This window comes from Polypterus senegalus, chromosome 3, assembly GCF_016835505.1.
Source record: "Polypterus senegalus isolate Bchr_013 chromosome 3, ASM1683550v1, whole genome shotgun sequence".
Taxonomy (NCBI): domain Eukaryota; kingdom Metazoa; phylum Chordata; class Cladistia; order Polypteriformes; family Polypteridae; genus Polypterus; species Polypterus senegalus.
The window spans coordinates 110,102,452-110,124,865 of NC_053156.1; the positions used below are offsets into that span (position 1 = coordinate 110,102,452).

General features: G+C 35.8%; 1 protein-coding gene across 8 annotated transcripts in view; it reads left to right on the forward strand.

The window, feature by feature from the left end:
* Positions 1-22,414, forward strand: part of LOC120525468 (nesprin-1-like) — a 305,232-nt gene that overhangs the window by 277,873 nt on the left and 4,945 nt on the right. For 5 of the 8 annotated variants that reach the window (XM_039747789.1, XM_039747790.1, XM_039747793.1 and 2 more), the window contains 10 exons: positions 260-608; positions 1,024-1,092; positions 3,818-3,960; positions 4,367-4,493; positions 4,797-5,008; positions 9,165-9,365; positions 9,857-9,985; positions 11,840-12,052; positions 15,181-15,273; positions 17,063-17,121. In XM_039747789.1, the coding sequence (XP_039603723.1) occupies positions 260-608; positions 1,024-1,092; positions 3,818-3,960; positions 4,367-4,493; positions 4,797-5,008; positions 9,165-9,365; positions 9,857-9,985; positions 11,840-12,052; positions 15,181-15,273; positions 17,063-17,121 (1,595 nt within the window). The remainder of the gene's footprint in view (positions 1-259; positions 609-1,023; positions 1,093-3,817; positions 3,961-4,366; positions 4,494-4,796; positions 5,009-9,164; positions 9,366-9,856; positions 9,986-11,839; positions 12,053-15,180; positions 15,274-17,062; positions 17,122-22,414) is intronic. The other 3 variants (XM_039747791.1, XM_039747792.1, XM_039747795.1) reach the window with 2 other exon arrangements.

The window sequence follows — 22,414 nt, forward strand, 5'->3', positions numbered from 1 at the left end:
AGTTGAAGGCAGGCTACCAAAACTTACTCTAGGGACATGGAATGTGCCAAGGTTAGAAAGTTTTTCCTTACACACAAAACTATAGATATGTGTAGTAAGCTACCAAAGAATGTACTAGTTAGTAGTATTTTGGTGGACCTTTAAATCATGACTTAATAAGTCTTGGGGCTGGATAGCCTACTGCTTACTTAATTATTGTGTGGATATAACCCTGTCCACTTAAGATGTATTTATTTGTAACATTTTATTTATATTTTAGCTGACAGACGATGAACATGATGTCTCAGATCGAGAACTGGACCTGGATGAGGCCACAGAATTGTCCAGCCTGCACTGGAATGACAAGCCCACAGATAGTATCCTCTCTCCACAAGCAGGTTCCAGTCGTTCAACTTCTATGGCCCCTCCAACTCGTACAGAACGTTCAGGTAGAGACACCCCAGCTAGTGTCGACTCAATCCCACTTGAATGGGACCACGATTATGACTTGAGTCGTACTCTGGAACCTCTGAGCCCACTACAAGCAGCAGGTATTTCAGATGATGGCGAAGATGGCCAAGATAAGGGTGAAAAAGAGCTCTTCCTCCATGGTGCTTCTAGCCTGTCAGGTGAGGATAGACCACATGCTCATTTATGTTTACCTTACAAGGCATTAATCACTGAGGATTGGAAATATATAGTGACTGTAAATTTGTTAAAAGGACTGGCAATACTAATTTTTTGGTAATTTCCAAATATCCATTTCTTTAAACAAGTACTGTAAATATTACTTCTTAAAATGAGTGCTTGGAGGCCATTCTTGCCTGAATACCCTAATAAACTGTGATTTCACTGCTGCTAATCAAATGGAGTGGCAGTGGAGAACAATGCATTATTATAATATTTAGAGCTAATGACTTTTTTACCATTGCATTCCATTGTCATAAATGTTGGCAGTATTGCAATGATTCTCTCATTGTGCACAAGTCCAAAGTAGTAACATTTTTAGTCTTGCAAATGTTGCCTGTATTTGTTTTTTTTCAGATGTAGTGATCCCTGAAAACCCAGAGGCATATGTTAAACTGACAGAAAATACATTGCGATCAATCTCTGGTAGGCAATCAAAGCCAAAGCATGCCCCAAAAACTGAGAAATTAACATAAAGTTACCTTCACCTTCTTAAATGTCATGCCACTCACCATCTGCACAGTGATTGGAAAATAATCTTGTCTAACTCAAAAAATACCTATGAAAAGTGTACAGTACTCATACTTAGCTTACTGTATATGGCATGTCAAATTTGGGTTAGATGATTTTGCGTTAATGAAAATAGAGAAGCCGATTGTATTTTGCAGTGGCTATGTATGCTATTACAGTAATATGTCTTGCTTCCATTGCATTGGGACTGAATTGCTAACTCTTTTCACAGCTAACTTCAGATGCCATTCTGAAGAAGTCAAACTTGAAGCCACTAATCTGGTTGTAAAGGAGATAATGTAACATTTAATGAAATATACTTTTATCAATGCAAAAGATACAGTATGTTTACAGGCATCTGAAGTTAGTGGTAAAATGCTTCATTAAACTTTCTCATTCATCTCTGTGGGAGGACACTCATCCAGGTGACCTTGTAGTGCATGGGGTCAACTGCTATGGTAAATTAAGCACATGGTTTAGTGATGAAAGATTTACACACGAGGCAGCTCAAAGTAAAATTTGAGCCTCTTACACTCTACAACTGTCAAAGCAGTGAGATGTTCCAGGGGCTGCCATGTTGCAACTACGGTAATCATTAGGGTGTAGAAAAGACTAAAAAAAGTTTTGGAATTCAGTGAGTTTGGTGAGGTGCTCTACTTTATAATTAGGACTGACTATACTTGATACTGTGCTTGTCTATAAGTGGAAGTACACTCACAATTGACACTTTTTAGTACAGTTTCCAGGCACTGAGCTGTGTCATTTTATTTGAACTGATTTTTGACTATTCCCTCAGTGTATAAATGTGGATGCTCCCCTTAAAACAGCTAAAACACTAATCACATAAAATTCCTGTACACTTGGTTTATCTCCACTTGCATTCCACAGGCCAGTGAAATACTGTAAGGTAATACAGCATCTCCAAAGTAGTGGTATATGGTAGTTGTTTGCATGTGCCTTGTTGTAGCTACCAGGATCATTTTTACAGTGATCCTTAACTGAATATTCAAGGAAGAAGTACATGAATGGATCCAGCATGCTCATCAATTTCTTGAATTTGCAAATTATCAATATGTAATTAAGCTTTAAAAAAACGTGCAGACATACAGCTAACCAATGACCTGTCAAGAAGTCTGTGGACATAGCTCTAGAAAGTTGTACTTTATATCATGCATGCATAGGGATACATGTTTACAGTTGACTTCCTTAATGACACAGTATCAGGTGTTTTTGGGTAGTAAATAAGAGCATCATCTCAAAATACATACTGTGCCACTTTAAAGACAATTAAAATGATGAGAGCTGAAACACTCATTTTCTCTTTGTAACTTCAAATGTAAATCAGTTACTTGGAAAGCATTTTAACTGTAAAAAAAAATATATTTTTACCATGACAGTAATATGCTTCTTTACTTACAGAGACATAACCAATTAGTTTTCATAGCCTTATCAACAGCAGACATTATCATTATTCACTTTACAGAATATAAAGCATTACAATTCAGTATCATACTGATAAAATCAAAAGTAAAGTAAAACGTACAAGATAAGAGGCCTATAGTAAAAACTAATGAACTTTTTTTGTAGTGTAGCAATTTTGCCTCTTAACAAATTGCATCTTAACAATTTGCATCATAAAAAATTTGCATCTTAACAAATTGTCAATTGATTACTGTCAGACACAACATGATTGTTTGCAGCTTGCTTTGTTATTTGTATGCTGAGAAATCTTGAAATAATTAACACAAAAATGTCAAGCAATTTTAAAATAAACATCAGAATAGTGCAATCCAAACATACAAAAGTTAAAGTTAGCATGTCGTGATAGGGTTTTTTTCCTGGATTTGTGAAATTGCCTGTTGTCTGTTAAGAGGTTCCTGGCTCACAGTCACATTACAATGTTTGCACAGTGTTGTATTTTCTAAGTTAAAGAATCACTGAAAAGGACACTTTTAAACAGTTAAAAGCATCCATCCGAAGTTGAAGAATCACCGAAAAGGACACATTTAAACACTTAAAAAAATCCATTCTAAGTTGAGAAACCACCTAAAAAAATCCATCCTAAGTTGAAGAACCACCTAAAAGGACACTTTAAACACTTAAAAACATCCAAAGAGTTGTAACGAATGCACACTAAGCAAAATGTGTTGCTTCTGAAGGGAGCTATTTTAAAAGAGACTGTGCTAACATATATTATTTTACAGTAATATTCTCTTTAATATTATTTTATTAATTCCATAACATAATTTGTATTATAAGGAGCTAAGAGGAGCTAGTAAATGGTATTGCTTCAATAACAGTGCAAAGTGCACTGTGGAAATGGAAGAATAAATAGAAACAAGTGAAACTGTAATAAAGTCAAGCATATTATTTTCCATTTATGAGAGATAATGAACAGTTCTAGAAACAGAATAGCTGATAATGATTACTATTGGACTTTTACAGGCAGACCTAGAAATCCATCATAATTCACACAAATGATCAGTTTGAGGGAATTCACAATTTGCAGTTTTTTAAACAATGAATTGATCGATTTACTTGATGTTTATAGGTGGCTTTTCATTTTTGTACTATTATTCTGCCAATTTAATATTTAGATTTGTGACACCTAATACTTCAAGATGTCTTATCTACTGTTCAGGTGCCTGTGGCTCTTTGGAAACTCATATCAGACAGCTGGATAAAGCGTTGGACGCAAGTCGTTTCCACCTGCAGCAGACTGAAAACATCATCCGAAGCCGGACACCAACAGGGCCGGAGCTTGACTCCACGTATAAAGGATATGTGAGTAAAGTTGTTTTTTGTGTCTGTTCTACAAAGATTATTTGTTGACATACAGTATTGTAAACTGTTATATATTCCAGGATATTCTTGTGATTAAATATTTCCAGTTGGCATATTTTACTTTTCTCAGTTACAGTTATAAATCGTTTAAAGAATGAGCACAATGTATTGTTTATATTAACACTGGAACACGCAGCATGTTATGTAAAATTAGATTTAAAAAGTTGAAAGATGACTGATTTTTTACAACACTGAAATGGTTTTGATTTACATTTGTTTTACATTGAATGCAAGTTTGGTGCTGTATCTTGTGCATTGCTACTTAAATCAAACTACCTTCTTCAAGCTGCTAAACCCACCAACAGAGCTGCTTTCGTAGAATTCAGCCCATTGTTTCCTTTACCAGATGAAGCTGCTGTCTGAATGCAGAGAGAGCATTGACACAGTCAAAAGGGTTGGATGTAATCTAAAGGAAGATGAAGACCATTTTTCAGGATTTATCAACCTGAACGGCACAGAGACACAGACCTCAGGTAATTATTACATTTTCCAAATTAGATAATCATGGAGGAATGCTTCACTATACACTGCTAACTAATGTAAGTGATTGAGAGAAAACATAACTGTTTTTGTCTCGTTAGAAATTATAACAACTCTTTCCTGGTAAGCTTATTTAAATTTGAAAGCCGAAAAATTTTTAATACTTAGAGATAAAACTTTATATGGTAGATCACTCATTTTTATAGTATTTCTGTAATAATCCAGGGCCATTGTGAAAAGAAAATGTTCATATGAGCAGCAAACAAAAATGTTAACATTTTCATTGTCTGATGCAGGTGTGATAGAGCGTTGGGAGTTGATCCAGGCACAGGCTCTCAACAAAGAGCTCAGAATGAAGCAGAATCTTCAGCATTGGCAACAGTTCAACTCTGACCTGAACAACATCTGGGATTGGCTGGGCCAGACTGAGGAGGAGCTTGAGCAACTGCGAGGCCTGAAACTCAGCACTGACATTGGCACCATTGAGCAGCATATCAAGAAGCTGAAGGTAAAGCAGGGTGCACTGATTCCAAAAATCTGCATGTTGCTGTTGCAGAAGCATAATACATGGGGCCACCATATAGTAGTTTCAACATATAAAATTAACACTAGAGAAAGTAAAGAAAATAAGTAGTTAATGGGAAATTAAGTCCCAATCTGTAAATGTTGGGGTGTAAACCCAGTTGTCCCTTTCTTCAAACAAAAATAAATACAAAAGTACAGTGAAGGCACTGAAAGTAAATATAAAGAAAAGTAGCTAAAATCGGGGTTCAGGTTACTTATTCTTTCAAGTTCGTCAATTGCGCAGAAGTTTCATCCTGTGCCATGCTCTATTCCCAGAGTGGTGCCTCCTACCGTGGACCCCGTGACTCATAGGTGGGACACCTATAAGGGGTGGAGGCAGGTTCCCCCACTAAGCGTCTTCTTGATGCTCTGGAAGGAATAGGAGAGGACATAACTAGCAAAAGCGCACCCCCTTGTCATGGGGTGGTATTATATACCTCAGAAGAGCCCTCAGGGTGATGCACATGTGTGACTATATGTGTGTATATATTAGTATATATTTATATATAAACGTCTAGGCGTGGAAGTATGTGTGTCTGTCTGGCCCAGAAGTGAGAGGTTGAGTCGAGGTAAGGGCTCCACTTCCGAGGATACACAAACGAGGCCAGCACATCGGCAAAGTGAAACCATCGACAAAAGAGTCACTTGCTTAGCAGCTAATACAGAAGTGAGGCAAGCACATTGGCAAATGGTATCCCTTTTACTTTTCCTCCCGCCACCAATAAACAAGCGAGGCGAGCATGCCAGCAAAACAAAACCTCTGAAGAAACTTTCAATTACCTGACATCTCGACATTTCATTTTTTTTCTGACAATTTCAATAGTTTCTAGGACCCTGTACTTTTTATATATACTGCTCAAAAGAATTAAAGGAACACTTTTTAATCAGAGTATAGCATAAAGTCAATGAAACTTATGGGATATTAATCTGGTCAGTTAAGTAGCAGAGGGGTTGTTAATCAGTTTCAGCTGCTGTGGTGTTAATGAAATTAACAACAGATGCACTAGAGGGGCAACAATGAGATGACCCCCAAAACAGGAATGGTTTAACAGGTGGAGGCCACTGACCTTTTTCCCTCCTCATCTTTTCTGACTGTTTCTTCACTAGTTTTGCATTTGGCTACAGTCAGTGTCACTACTGGTAGCATGAGGCGATACCTGGACCCTATAGAGGTTGCACAGGTAGTCCAACTTCTCCAGGATGGCACATCAATACGTGTCATTGCCAGAAGGTTTGCTGTGTCTCCCTGCACAGTCTCAAGGGCATGGAGGAGATTCTAGGAGATAAGCAGTTACTCTAGGAGAGCTGGAGAGGGCCATAGAAGGTCCATAACCCATCAGCAGGACCAGTATCTGCTCCTTTGGGCAAGGAGGAACAGGATGAGCACTGCCAGAGCCCTACAAAATGACCTCCAGCAGGCCACTGGTGTGAATGTCTCTGACCAAACAACCAGAAAGACTTCATGAGGGTGACCCAAGGGCCCCATGTCCTCTAATGGGCCCTGAGCTCACTGCCCAGCAGCATGCAGCTCGATTGGTATTCGCCATAGAATACCAGAATTGGCAGATGCACCACTGGTGCCCTGTGCTTTTTACAGATGAGAGCAGGTTCACCCTGAGCACGTGACAGAAGTGAAAGGGTCTGGAGAAGCCATGGAGAACATTATGCTGCCTGTAACATCATTCAGCATGACAGTTTGGTGGTGGGTTAATGATTGTCTGGGGAGGCATATCCATGGAGGGTCACACAGACCGCTACAGGCTTGACAAAGGCACCTTGGCTGCCATTAGGTATCAGGATGAAATCCTTGGACCCATTGTCAGACCCTATGCTGGTACAGTGGCTCCTGGTGCACGACAATTCCTGGCCTCATGTGGTGAGAGTATGCAGGCAGTTCCTGGAGGATGAAGGAATTGATTCCATTGACTGGCCACCACACTTTCCTGACCTAAATCCAATAGAACACCTCTGGGACATTATGTTTTGGTCCATCCAATGCCACCAGGTTGCACCTCAGACTGTCCAGGAGCTCATTGATGCCCTGGTCCAGATCTGGGAGGAGATCCCCCACAACACCATCTGTCATCTCATTAGAAGCATGCACCGATGTTGTCAGGCATGTATACAAGAACACTGGGGCCATACAAAGTGCTGTGTACAATTTTGAGTTGCTGCAATTAAATTTTGGCAAAATGGACTAGCCTGCCACATAATTTTTCACTCTGATTTTTGGGCGTCTTTGAATTCAGGGCTCTGTAGGTTGATCATTTTCATTTCCATCAAGCGATGTGGCATCCTTTCGTTCCTAACACATTACCCAGTCTATATCAGTATAGATATCCAGGAGGATTTCTTTTTCCCATTGAGATCTGATGTGTTTTCAAAGTGTTCCTTTAATTTTTTTGAGCAGTATATATATATATATATATATATATATATATATATATATATATATATATATACATACAGTGTTTGTTATGTTTCATTGTTTGTTGTACAATTGATTGTTCAATTGTCAACAATTGCTGCCTTACAACTTGTTAAGCCTCACAAGAAAGTCTACCAAATTTAAAGGGATGACAAGGAAAAAAACATAAAATTACCAGCAAATTGAAAGTACTATTATGCAGTCCTTTCAACAATGCAACTTGCTAATCAAGAAATTGAAGAAAAGAAAAAAAAAAAAGCAAAAACAAAGAAACAGGATGTTTTTATTTGAGTATCTGCAAACTTGGACAGTGTCACATCTTGTAAGCAGATTCTAATAGTAGCATACTGATGATGGCAATAGCATAATTTAAGGGCCAACATTCTATAGTAATGTTAACTTCAGACAATGGCAGCACCCTAGAAAAACAAAATGGTGCAAAAAGTTTATAATAACATAACTTTATGAGAATAATTTCAAAATTCATAATCAGAACTTAATAAAACCCACCATATTGAGACAAAATCTATAGAAAAAAGGGCTTAATTAACTGAACAAAAAATAATCAATGGACAAAATCACAACACAACTTGTGGGTTAAACATTTCAATGAATCTCTTGGTGCCAATACAAATTGTCTTGTAATGTCTGCTAGAAGGAAAGAGTGAGAAAAGCAGATATACCTGACAGTGCCTTAATCACATATCACATGCAAAAGACTAATTATAAATGCTAAATTAGGATTAGAGATTTTTGACTCTTAATGTTTTACTGGAGAACCATTATAATCAAAACATACGCTTCTTTTGTCCATGGCATCAATAGACCATTAAGCTGCATTTGATCTTAGAGATTTCCTGATCCTCAAGGAATTTCCAGTTCAGCAGTAATTTGATAATAAGCATGTGAATGTGGCTAATTATTCATTTATGGGCTCCATCACAGCAAAACTAGAGCATTTATCTTTTATTAACTGGTAAATAATATTTAAGCAAGTAATTATTCTTTGGTTGACAAATTCAGTAAAATTTTAAAATATTTTTATAAGGATAAGTAAGAATTTCACAAAATATGCCAAAAGGAGAGGACATCCTGTGAATTTAGAACACACACCGTTAATGGTGTCACAGGCTCAGATGGAAAATACACAGATGTAACGATATCATTATGTGTAATAAAAGGAAATTATGTAGAATATGCCATTATGCTAAATAGAAATTATCACTTTATGTAAATTGCTGTAGGTAAAACAGTGAGGTTACAATTTGATTAAAAAATCGTTTGACATGCAAAACTTTACATTATGAGAAAAAGCAAAAGCTACAGAGCATAAATGTTTAACATCTCCATCCAGACTGATGTTTGTTTGTTTACTCATACTTATGCAAACTAATTTCTAATATATTATACAATTACTGGCATTTTGAAAATGTGTTTTAAACAATAGGCAAGTCATCATTTTAATTCTTATTATTCAATCAAGAAATTACATAACATTTTATGAATGCAGGTTGAACGCAAGACCTGAGAAAAGGAAAAATTACAACCCAGGTTGCAGGGCTAATGACATAGCACCGCTACAGAGCCATGAGTCCAGTTTGATTGGTTGCTTTACAAGTAAAGTCGTTAACATGGACACCATTTTTAGCATTGTTATTTAATGTATTTCCAGGAACTACAAAAAGCTGTTGACAATCGAAAAGCCATCATCCTCTCAATCAACTTGTGCAGCTCTGAATTTGTGCAGTCGAACACTGAGGAGGCTCAAGAGCTGCAGACCCGATTGGGACAAATGAATAAGAAGTGGGACCGTGTGGGAGTGTTAATTGAGGAGTGGCGCGTCTCACTGCAGGATGCCCTTATGCAATGCCAAGTAAGCTAATGCTGACATTGACTTTTTCATTGATTTTTTCCTTCCTGTATTGTCTAATATTTATTTAACAAATACAATGTGTTCACTGTTGAGGTACTAGTTTTAGAATCTGGCTTGTATTGAACATAAATGTTATATAAAATTATAAAATATATTTATATAATAATATGTATTATTATTGTTAATAATATATAAATATTACAGATTTCAATTTCTGTAATATTATTTTAATAGAAATGAGCATAAAGTGAATGAGATAATATGAGCATGTTGCTTTCAATATATTTATTACTAATCTAGTAACATTACCAGCTAACTGCCAGCAAGTTAAAAGGATCTGAAAAGTCCCTTCCATTTAGTGGTATGATGTGTGCAATAAGTCAATAATGTATTACATATACCAATGTGTAATCTGCCTAGCTTGGCAAATTGAAACTGTCTTGCAATTTATGGAGTTATTGTAACATTTTTGGTCCTATGGATTCTTGAAGGATTTTCATGAAATGAGTCATGGACTGCTGCTATGGTTAGAAAATATTGACCGGCGAAGAAATGAAATTGTTCCCATTCAGCCAAATCTAGACTCAGATACCCTTCATGACCACCACAAAATTCTCATGGTAAGCTACTTTTCTTAGATTATATAAATTATCTTAAACATCTGATTTATTTCAATGGTTGGAATCAAGAGAGTAAATTTAAGTTCAGTAATGCAATTTTCATTTTTTCTGTAGTGTCAGTCATGAAATGAAGCCTTTAATCCGCCTATCTAATTTAATTACTGGGTCATAAAGAGCCAGAGCCTATTTAAGCAGCATGAAGCCAGCCCTGGACTGTGCCACTGTGTTGCCCCCATTTGATGCCTTATTTGATTTAATTTCTAATTAGTTGCTAATTGACATCATGTCAAACTGAGCAACTTTTGGTTTTGGTGCTCTACAGTATTGTCAAAATTATTATATAGTCAGACTGATTTCTGCATTAGCCAAATAGATGTGTGGACACTTCTTGTTTGGCCAAATATATTTTGTTTGGTTTTGACTGAGAATCAAATAATGTACAAATATTATTGGAACAAGCATTACTTTCATTTGAAGTTCATATGTTACTACACCATTTTATATGCTGATAAGAGAACATAGGAAATTCATTAGATCATTTAGTCCATAAGTTATTTAGATGTCTAATAGCTAGGTTGTCCCAATATCTCACCCAGACACTTCTTAAAAGTTGCCAAGATTTCTGCTTCTGGTAGTTTGTTTCAAAATCCCACAACTACTAGAGTCAAAACGCTGTGTTTTCATTGGGTAACAGTCTGTGTGCTGTTAGTGCAGTGTATTGTGATTATACTGTTAGACCGGACTTGTAATGTGTAACTGTAATGCTCTAGGTCAGCGTGTAGTTTGGTATGGAAAAGCAATGTAAATACAGTATCTCTTGGTGCACCTACTGTTTATTTATTAAGTAAAAGGTGTTTTGGCCTTCATAAAGGATATACAGTAGTGGGTTGAATAATGGATGGATGAACTTAGAATAGGGCATAGGGCAAGTGCCCAGGCTATCTTTATTCTGTCTTTCTGTCCTTCCTGACATGCCTGTAGTGATGCACTGCATTGTCAGACATAAGCACTACATTGCATTTAGAAATATCTCATAAGCAACCGAGTGAAGGCAGGGTTAGTCTTTGTGGTTTCTTCTGAATATATGCACCAAAAGGAGAAGACTGCTTTACAAGTCTTAATTAATGTGCTATATTGGTTGAGTTATTTCTCCCAACCTTTGGCTTGTAAGACACACAGTGACTGCAGTTTATAGTTTAATAAGTAACTCTCCATTTCTGCAGCTCAGTGCTTTCATATTATTTTTACATTTTGAATACATAAAAGCATATAATTGCTAATTTGTAAAGGAAACCACTGATTGATGCATATTTTAATATTTTGTTTCTTCAAAGGGCTTCTATGATCAGAAGAAATGACTTGCCAATGCACTTGTGCATTTTTGTAAAAACTACTGTATCTATAAAGTGTTTTAGGATGGTATGCATTATTAAGATTCTTTAAAAAATTGTTCATTATGAACATAAAAGATTTAGAAGCATAGAAGATTTTTGGCAGCATTGTGGTATAGTGGTTAGCATTGCTGCCTGCAGAGTTTGTGTATAGTTGATACTTTTTCTCAGTGCCAGTCTGTGTTTTTAGGGTGCACCAGTTTACTTGTAACGAGGATGATGAAGTTAACTTGCCCTATACTGCACTAATGATAAAATGTCTGTCCAAGATTAGTTCCTGCTTTGTATGTGATGTTGCTGGGATAGACTAAGCCCCCATGACCCTGAACTGGATTAAGCAGGATTGATGATAGATGAATGGAATAATAAAGTGAAAATAGTAATTTGTCAATTTATTCACCAGTTTGATTTAAATAATAAAAAAATCATGAAGTATTTAATTTGCACTATACTATTGTTTCAGCAAATCAGACAGGAGTTACTTGAATCTCAGATGAAGGTGGTCTCCCTACAAAGCATGTCCAGTCAATTGCTGGTTAATGCTGTGGGAGCAGATTGCTTGGAAGCCAATGAAAAGGTACATGTCATTGGGAACCGACTCAAGCTTCTTCTGAAGGAAGTCACACAAGACCTGAGAGACCTGGAAAAGTTGTTAGACATCAGAAGCAGCCAATTGGTGAGTCCCAACAAAAGTAAAACACATTCTTAGAAGCCAGCTTTTATCTCTAAGCCTTTGTATGTTTATCTAACAATTTGAAAAGTTTTTTCTTTTTTCCTGAAGTTTTTAAATCCATAATTTGGCTTACATAGCAAGGTTATTATAGTTTTGCCTTTTTATATTAGTTTTTAATTTTATATTTTTTCTGACCTTACTTGGAAATTCAGTTTAGTTTTAGTTTTCCTTCATCGTGTATTTTTAGTTTTAGTTTAGTTTTTAGTTCACAAACACATTTCTATTTTATTTTTATATACCTGTATATTAGTTTCAGTTTTAGTTTTAGTAATTATGGCATGGAGTGCCTACGTAGTTTTGTGTCACAATCAGAGAGAACTGTACACTTAACAGATTTGGATATGAGTATAATGTTAGTGGAAGCTTACTCTACTGCCTGGTTTGCTATCTGGTTTTGTTTTTGTCTGATAAAAACAATCATAATCAAAACTAGACACTGAATATGAACAATTTTACACAATTTTATAATTTTTAAAATATTTTCTCATGAAAATCACAGGGGCTTAGGATGAACAGGGCTCTTAGACTTGAATCAGTGTGCAGACCCCACCTAGCTGTATTGAGGGAAACAAAGAACAACAACCATGTAATGTCAAGGTTAGGGGTGGTGTGTCTTGAATAGCCCACCATAAGAGCAGTAAACCCATAATGAGCAGGGCAAGAGCAGGTAATCAATCAATCGATCAACATTTATTTATATAGCACATTTTCATACAAAATAATGTCGCTCAAAGTGCTTTACAAAATGAATAGAAAAATAGAAGACACAATAAAAAATAAACATAAGTCAACATTAATTAACATAGAATAAGTAAGGTCTGATGGCCAGGGTGGACAGAAAAAACAAAAAAAAAACTCCAAAAGCTGGAGAAAAAAAAATAAAATCTGTAGGGGTTCCAGACCAAGAGACCGCCCAGTCCCCTCTGGGCAATCTACCTAACATAAATCAAACAGTCCTCTTTGTATTTAGGGTTTTCATGGAAGGACTTGATGATGATGGCCACGTAGACTTCTGGCTTTCAGTCCATCAATGTTGGTGCATCATGATGCTTTGAGTAGGTGGTGGTGGCGGCAAAGAAAACCGGAAAAAGAAACAGAAGAGAGAGTAGGGGTCAGTACGGATTTTGGAGCCACTATGAATAGTTATTATGAAGAATTGAACATACAGAGTATCAGTATTAAGTTAAAGTGAAGTTATAAAAAGGCCATGTTAAAGTAATGTGTTTTCAGCAGTGTTTTAAAGTGCTCTACTGTATTTGCCTGGCGAATTCCTATTGGCAGGCTATTCCAGATTTTAGGTGCATAACAGCAGAAGGCCGCCTCACCACTTCTTTTAAGTTTAGCTTTTGGAATTATAAGGAGACACTCATTTGAAGATCTAAGGTTACGATTTGGAATATAACGTGTCAGGCATTCCGATATATAAAATTATTTAAGGCTTTATAAACCATAAGCAGTATTTTAAAGTCAATTCTGAATGACACAGGCAACCAGTGTAGTGACATCAAAACTGGAGAAATGTGTTCGGATTAAGAGTATGAACAAACACAAAACAACAGAGACAGCGTCTGAGATTAAGAACAGCATATATATTATCCAAACCTGTTTATCCAGAGTAGGATTTCAGGAAACCTGGAGCCTACTGCAGCAGGTTTGGATGCAAGGCAGGAAAAATCCCTGGTATGCAATATATATGATGATGTTAAGAATAAAAAGAATATGATATTTCAACTATCTATTTTGAGAGAGAGAGAAAAACATTGAAAAAAGGGAGACAAATATTTCAAAATATTCTGCTAATGGATTACTTTCACGATATCAGGTATTTTAAGTTGTGAATATGAACTAAAAAAGATAAATTAATAAATATGGAATAAATACAAAAACCCATTAGTAGTTTTTCATCATTTGTCAGACTCTCTACCTTTGTATCGCTTCGTTGTTAAATGATGTTTTTAAAGCAAAAGTGATTGGTCAGCAACAATATGCTGATCTTGTATGATGACCTAGTCAGTCTCTCGATCAGTGCCGTTCTATTTTCAAAAATCTCGACTTTCTTGTATACTCAAATATGGGGATGGATATTTGAGGAGTAAACCGCAAGACAATGATTATATTTTTATATTATGTACATTAAAGAACCATCAACAACAAATCAAATTAATAATATATTGAACAATTATTAAAAAAGTAAAGTTGAATAAATCGGACTCTGCAGCTGTATAAATAAAAAAAAATTGAGTATGTGTTCAGGTAAAGTACCACTTCCGGGTGATGGATTTGGCCAAAAAGTTAATACAGTTCTATAATTATGATGTAACAACCACGTGCCGAATTTTATCCATCTATCTCGTTGCGTTTTTGAGTTATCGATATTTTTTCATGATTACTATTCTTTCTCTATACTTCGTATTTGAGAAAGTAAAAATGATTTCTCCTGTGCAAAGTGGCAGGTAAATTGCTGTCAACAAAAAGAAGACACCTGAGAAATAAACTGAAACATTAGTTACTGACTCATAATTTTTCTGTCCCTATAGTAAACGTTTTGTTGACCAGCACATTCTGATTTCAGCCGTTTGAATTACATGTTGATATACAACAAGCACAAAGAAAGGCGGCATGCAAATCCCCTTCTATTTTTCACACTTTACACACCCGCACTCAGCTTGCTCTGTCACCGCAAATGCTGTGTGAACAGCCGCCATTCATTGCATGAATATATGCAGGCAGGTTGTGGTGGATGACTTTCTGTTTTAGAGTTAAAACTTACAAGGGTTAAAGACTAACAGCAAGAATATTCATTCAAAAACGAAAACAAAAAATATTTTAGTAAATTATTATTTTATTTCAGTTAGTTTTTCCAGCTACTTTAATAGTTTCGTTTAGTTTTAGTTTTTCATTTTGGTTTTGTTAATTATTTTATTTCAGTTTACAAAAATGTTTTTTTAATAATAGTTTCAGTTTTGATTTTAGTTTTCGTTAACTATAATAACCTTGTTACATAGTATTATAGTACTTATTGCCTTTGTTTCTACTATTTTCTATTCATTCCATTTCTTATTCTCTGGTAGGATCTATCTTCTTGGTCATCAACTGATGAACTGGACACTTCTGGTTCCCTGAGCCCCGCATCTGGCAGGACCACTCCAAGTCGACGTCGATCGGTAACGTATAATCCAGAGATTCTAAGGTGTTTCAAGTGGAGGGTGTGCCAAATATGGAGATGTAGCAGACCATCAAGGCGTTGAGTGCCAGAGCAATGCCAAAGTGAACCCACCATGCAATCAAAAGCTCGTAGTGCCTCTCCACTCTACTGCTACCTTCCCTTGCCATCCCGTCCCTCCCCATCTTCTTTCCTGCATGTATAGAGTCTGCCTGGAACAGGCAAGTAGTGCTGGAGATTTTATTATCCCCCTTTCAGGTTCTGTTGTTTAATTTTATTCTGTTCTCCTTACTCCCTATATATATTGTTTTAGTTACTTGTTAAAACATCTGTAAGTTCTGTCTAATTAAACTTTGGTCTCTTTTAAATTGATTTTGCTGCATTCACTAGTTTCCATTAGATGCTTGTAGCAAATTATTCAAGGAACACTGGCTTTTCATCTTGCAGGCAGGTGACACATTTCAATGAATTAAAACTATACCATACTTCAAAAATGTAGCACATAAACTTTAATTCAAAAACTTTTAACTCTAAACTTTTATTACTACGTGGGGTAAATTACATGGCAAATAGGAAAGATCAATAACACAAAATAAGTAAAGTTCTTATTGTTACAGAGGGGAATCAATTTCCATTTTTTAAATGATCATTTAAAATAATTTATTCAGTGAATCTCCTTTCTTAACAGGAATCTCAGTGTACTTTAAATGTGTATTATAAATTAAGGCTTAAGACAAACTTCGAATAGATACAATTAATTTAATTTGAGTTTAAACCAATAAAATTGTTTTGTTTTGTTCTAGCACCTGCCATTCAGAATTGATTTCCATATTTTATGGGATCCCTTGTTGTAATAACTTTTAAGAGCTATTTTTATCATAGTGAGTAGTAACTTGACCACATCAGCTAGTTATAGAACAAGCATGTGTAAAATAAATCTTTAATGAAAGTGTCTCCAGATGCACACTAAATTAAATACTGTAAAACTGAACCTTTAGTAATTCAGTGTTAGAATAATTCAGTGCCTTTTGGTTCTCTGTTGACAAATATCTCGTATGAGCTCCTCGTGCTGCTGCGTAAAGCCTTTCACCATATCAGAACATCTGCATGTAAGGTAGACGTTTTGAGTAAAAGCTAGACATTGCAATCTGAGTATGATTTTATATTATAATATTAAGATAATCACATTTTAACTTGAAGAAGGTAATTTAAAGAGAACTGAATAGTCATGCACATCAGACAAGTTCAAGTTAAGGATTGTGCATCAACATGGATTTTTAAATACTAAACACAATTTGCTGGAAACAATATCTCTCTCTCTCCTTAAATTTATCAGCTGACATCTTTTATGTACACATATGATATACGGTAACCTCTAATGAAAACTTAGGATTCCGTATAAGCAGCATTTCCAGAATATTTTTTCTATTTTGATCAATTGTGTAATATTCTTTGTATGACAGGGATATAGAAAGATGTCTTTTCTTAGTGTGCAATCTGTTTCTTCTGAAATGCTAATTAGTAATTTAACATGTGGCATCTTATAGCATATAAAATTTACTGCATTACACAATATGCTTCACAGTCTTCTCAGAAAGTGAATTTGGCATATAGGAAAGGTTTTTTCTTTTTTATAGCAGTGAAAAGCCAGTTTCCTTGTCTTCATGGGTTATCTGTCACCTTTCCATTTGATTTTGTTGCTGCACTTTTTGGTTTCTTTCATTGGTAGCTTGTCTTTATTTGCCTGGACTGAACATTCTCTTTCTTTACCCCCTGTTCATTGCAAACAGCCACGGGGCAAATGTAGTCTCTCACAGCCTGGATCCTCTGTCAGCAGTCCACACAGCAGGTACCTTATTCTACTGGTTTCTAGAACTCCGAGAAGATAATGAAACTCAGCCATGATCCCTTTATACCTGTATAGTACTATGACTGCTGGGATGTAGTTCACTTGCATGGCATTCAGGTGAACAACCAGTGCCAAAAAAGTATGGCACAAAATTATACAAAACAAAGCTTTTCTTTTGTAGTATTTAAAAAAATAATGCAGTGTACTTTTTAACAAATAGCAATATAAGCAAAATTGAACATCTCAGATTGCAAGTACTAAACTCTAAAGATCATGGCAGTGGATTTCATCATCTTCTATAATTCTAGATTCTACATAAAGGCTAGGTAATAGATGAGTGGGTATCTCCCCACTTCAGTCAGTCTTTTTTATTTAATATGGGCTTCCTTTTTTGCTCCCTTTGTCCTTGGCTGCTTGATATTGATGTCCTTCAAATGCTGCTTCAAATGCTTTTTCTCTATGCTTCATACTTTAACAAATATAATCAATCTTTTTCAATGCCTTTTTATTCCACTAGATGGCAGTGTTTTCTGTCTAATAACCCTTCTCCTTTCATAATTCTGAACCTCTTCCCCTCCTACCACCACTTACCATGGTTACCAAACATTTACAACACTGAAGTACAGAATCTTGACCATCATAAAACATCTTTTGTCACTAATAACAATGTCATTACTTTTCATAGCTGCAAACATGGGCTGCCACCAAGGTGTAAGATTACACAAGGGTCTGGGTGTACTTTGGAAATGTTTCAGCCAAAAATCTGAAACAAACATCTCATATGTAGATGGGGAAAAATATCAACAGTGGTCTTTATCATTTGGTCTGCATACAATTATATTAGTGGCCTCATGAATTTAGGCACAAGATGAACTGAATTACACAAGAGTCATAATATTTAATGCAAAGATCACCTTTTAATTCCTGCATTAAAAACAATTATTTTGCTTTACACACACAGCCCCCAAGTGTTTTTGTATTTTGGTCAATAATTGTTTAAATGTGACACATTTAATGTGCAGTTTCTTTTGTTACGTCCTGTGTTAAAAAAAAAAATGCCATGTGAGCAGCAGGGGGTAATAAAATTTTGCCAGTGAGGATCCAGTGTTTGACCAGTATCCTAAAGTGACACTGAAACTGAATCTTTAAAGTTATGATGGCAAAGGAAATGAAAAAATGCAGGAGTGCACATTTAATGAATTTGTTTAATGTAAAGTATTTTGGGGCTAATTTGACTGATGTTATTACATATGCTATACAAGCTGATAGGGTCTGCAAACACTTACAATTGATGTTACATAAATGTAGTTGATGAACATATTATTTTTTTTAAATTACAAATGAAAATTGGGCATAAAAGATGCTTTTTTTCATACTGTATTCTCTCAGACCACATCCTCAGTGTCATATTACTGTTGGCTATTTCTGACCTTTGGCATCAAAGTATTACATTTCATCTCTGGGAAACGTGATTTCCTTTCTTGAGATCCAAGTATGGACTCAGACGTTCTCCAAAGTATAATTAATTTAAAAAGTAATTATTATTTTCTGTGTAACTCTATTTTTGAATTTAATAATAAAAAAAAATAGAAATTAAACATTTTTGAGTTGTTTTGGAGGCTATTTGACCTTTAGGCTAATTCAACCACATTCCAAAATGACAGATTGAGTACTGTACTATACACATCACAGAGTTATCTAGTGATTGGGGAATGATATGTAATCAAGTTATAATAACAAGATGTTATATTACGTACATAGAAGAAACTTGACATATAATAAACCTTTATAATGGTTTTAAGAAAACATCAGTAACTATGACTGTGATCTTTTTTCCAAAATTCTTATTTACCAGTAGTCTTTTAAAATAATTGTAAAATGCCACATTTTTGCTAAACTACAAATAGAATGCAGGTCATGTTCCTGTCAAGTATTTAGGCATGTATTAAAAGCAAAAGCGGTTAGCCATTTATGATTTAGAAAAACATACTACTTTATGTTAACAATGTACAGTAAAATGCAGTAATTGCATGAGAATGTTAAGAGTGCATATTTGGATACATTTTGCAAAATATCATAATTTAGTTACTGTCCATACCACATTTGCAGATGTTCCACGCTCTCTTTTAAGAGGGTGGAGAGGATCTTGCACTAATATACAGCACACTAACAACAATTATGGTGCTGCAAGTCTGACCTTTAGCTTCTAACATATCCTTTACAGTGGGCATGCTTTTCAAGTTGTGTGTTTTTCAGTGCACTGCTCAGCTGAACAAGGAATTTGACAACAGTTAAGCCTCTATCATTTCTCTTCAGCTTGCATTTCCGCCCACCGCCTTTAATGCTGGCACCTTGGCAGGCTTTTCAAGGCCTGTCAGCTATCTATTAATCTATATGCTCTCAATGAAGTACAATATTAAGTGCTTTACTCTTGCAAGCGTGAAATACAGATTTGTTCTACTGAATAGTGACATTGGTCAAAATCCAAGTGAGTTAAGTTAGTGGTTTGGTAAATTACATTTTATTTACAGTATTACCAGTCTTTGGGTCAGGTGTGTATTCATTTTGCCATGCCATTGACTCTGCATGGTTTGTGTTTGATCTTGCACTGGAACACCAAATGACTGCTCAGTGAATTATTTCTGCTGCCAAAGTATCATGAACCTGGAAAAAAAATTAAGGTTGCTTTTCATAAGTAGCAGCTTGGCTTAAATAACCTTTTAACAGATTCCTCCTTTTATGTCATTTGATATGAGAAAGATAACTAATTATTTGAATTCATTTGAAAATATTTGCATCTCTTTGAAGGACTAGTTGAGAAGAGCGTACTTTACAAGTACATTTTTTGTGAACTTTACCTTCATCTCCCAGGGTAATAAACATAGCATCCTGAGTGGGACAGCACTCTCTGTGACCATGCTTTGCACAGGCCTTCCTGTAGCCAGTTAGAAGTGGCTTCCAAATCAAGGGGATTCTAGTCATCTATATATTTATATAAATACCAAGCTAGGTGAATTGCCAGAAAATCTAGAATATGCTGAATTGTTACAGAGGGATATGTACAGCATACAAGCTTGGACAGATCTGTGTCAAATATAATTTAATGTAAGTAAAGGTAAGATATAACACATAGGATATACACATGTTAGATTTGAATACCCAATGGTACGCCCGGAAATTGGAAGGACACCTTATGAGAAAAATTTAGGAGTCATAGTGGACTTTCCAGGCAGTGTTCAGAAACCATTAAAAGGCTAACAGAATGTTAAGTTATATAGCACGTTGTGTAGAGTTCAAGTCCAAGGGGGTTATGCTCAAGCTTTATAATGTACTGCTGAGGCCTCATCTGAAATAGCGTGTGCAGTTTGGTCTCCAGATTATAAAATAAAACATAACAGCGCTAGATGAAGTCAGAGAAGAGCAACTAGGCTGATTCCGTGATTGCAGGGGGAAGACTTACAAGGAGTTGAATCCTAAGCAAATGGATTAAGAGGTGACATGAGTGAAGTATTAAAACTATGAAAGGAATTACAGTAATCCCCCGCCTATCGTGTAAGTTACGTTCCGGACCCATCAGCGATAGGTGAAAATCCGTGATATAGAAAGACCATATAAATAAACATTTTTTCATAATTTAAGCCTTAAAATACCCCTCCCACATGCTTTAAACACATGTACATTTGTAATGGCAAGTGACGTCCGCGCAACGCTTTCCTTCCTGAAGCACATCCAGGAGTTTTACCTGAATGGTCAAGGTCTTCCTCTGGCACTTAGACTCACTACTACCAAAAGGCTGATGCAGGACGCTTGGGAGCCATCGTAGGGCTTAAAACAAAATGAAAAGCTCACAAAAAGTTTGCTCACAACAATCGGACCACAAGCAAGGTACGCGATACGCAGAGAACTGAGATGCATCGGGGACCCATGCTTGCTGTTCTTGCGAGATTACACCACATTAGCAGCAGCCAATCAGAGCCCAAGAGAATGAAAATCCCGCTCTGATTGGTTGAGTCTCCTCTTTCAGCCGATAATGCGCCTTGTAAGAAATCATCTGAGTACTGTAACGTGAAACTCTTTGCCTACCGTAGTGTACAATGTACATATATTTAATGATTTACTGTACTTTATTGCTTAAATGCTCATTATTTTATATACATATTAACTTTTTACTGCATTTTAGTCAATATTCACAGTTATGTTATAGTTATTATAAATTATAATATGTATTGTTCTAACGACCTCTTGTCTAGCACGCATAGTGACAAATGAAAAGCATATGCTTTGTTATGAATTGGCCACAAAGTACGCTACAGGTAGGATGTACTCATTGAATTTTTACTCCATTTTTATTTACAGTATATACAGTAAAGGTATATATATGTTATAGTTACAGTAATACATTTTATGTCATTAATAGTTTAGCATAGAAAAATGCTTATTTCAACGTAAAAAGTTGTCAAAACCCATAAAAAACGATCACCATAAAACCACAGATTTCCGTGATAAAAAATTAGATATGTTTCACAGAAAAATCTGCGATATAGCAGGGGCGCAATAGCTGAACGGCAATATAGCAGGGGATCACTGTAGTCCCGTGTATCAAGACTGTTACTGTATGTTTACTTTAACAAGAACACAGGGACACAGTTAGAGACTTGTTAAGGGTAAATAACATTAAAAAACCTTTTTACACACATGGAATAAGTTACCAAGTAGTGTGGTGGGTAGTAGGACTTTTTGAACATTTAAAATTCAACTTGATGTTGTTTTGGAGGAATTAGATGGACACAATTGGCAAGCTTTGTTGAGCTGAATGGCCCGTTCTTGTCAAAAGTGTTTCCTAATGTTCTAAATGAAATGCCTATCAAACTCTGCTGAAAAGGAGTCATCTAAAGCTATGACATAAAATTCAGTAGCCACTTGTTTAGGACAGATGCACAGATGTCAGTGGCAGATAAAACAATGAGATTTTTAAACTTTTTTTTTTTAATTGCTATTTTTGTTACATTCAGATGACAACAGTAGCACTGCTTTGTCAAAGCGAGTGGACCCCGATTTGATTTACAGCTGGATTGCTTCATCAGTGTGGTTTACATGTTGTTCCTGTGTTTATTAGGCACCTTCTAAAAAGTTTTTTTTCCACTCAAAGACTTGATGTTGAATTGGTTATGGCACGGTGTGACTGAGGTACCCTGCCATAGTAATTCTAATTCTGAAAATACTGTAGATAGATGACTGCTGAATATGTTTTTGTTTATGTTCAGTGGGCAATGTGGCACAGCTTTAGGTACCC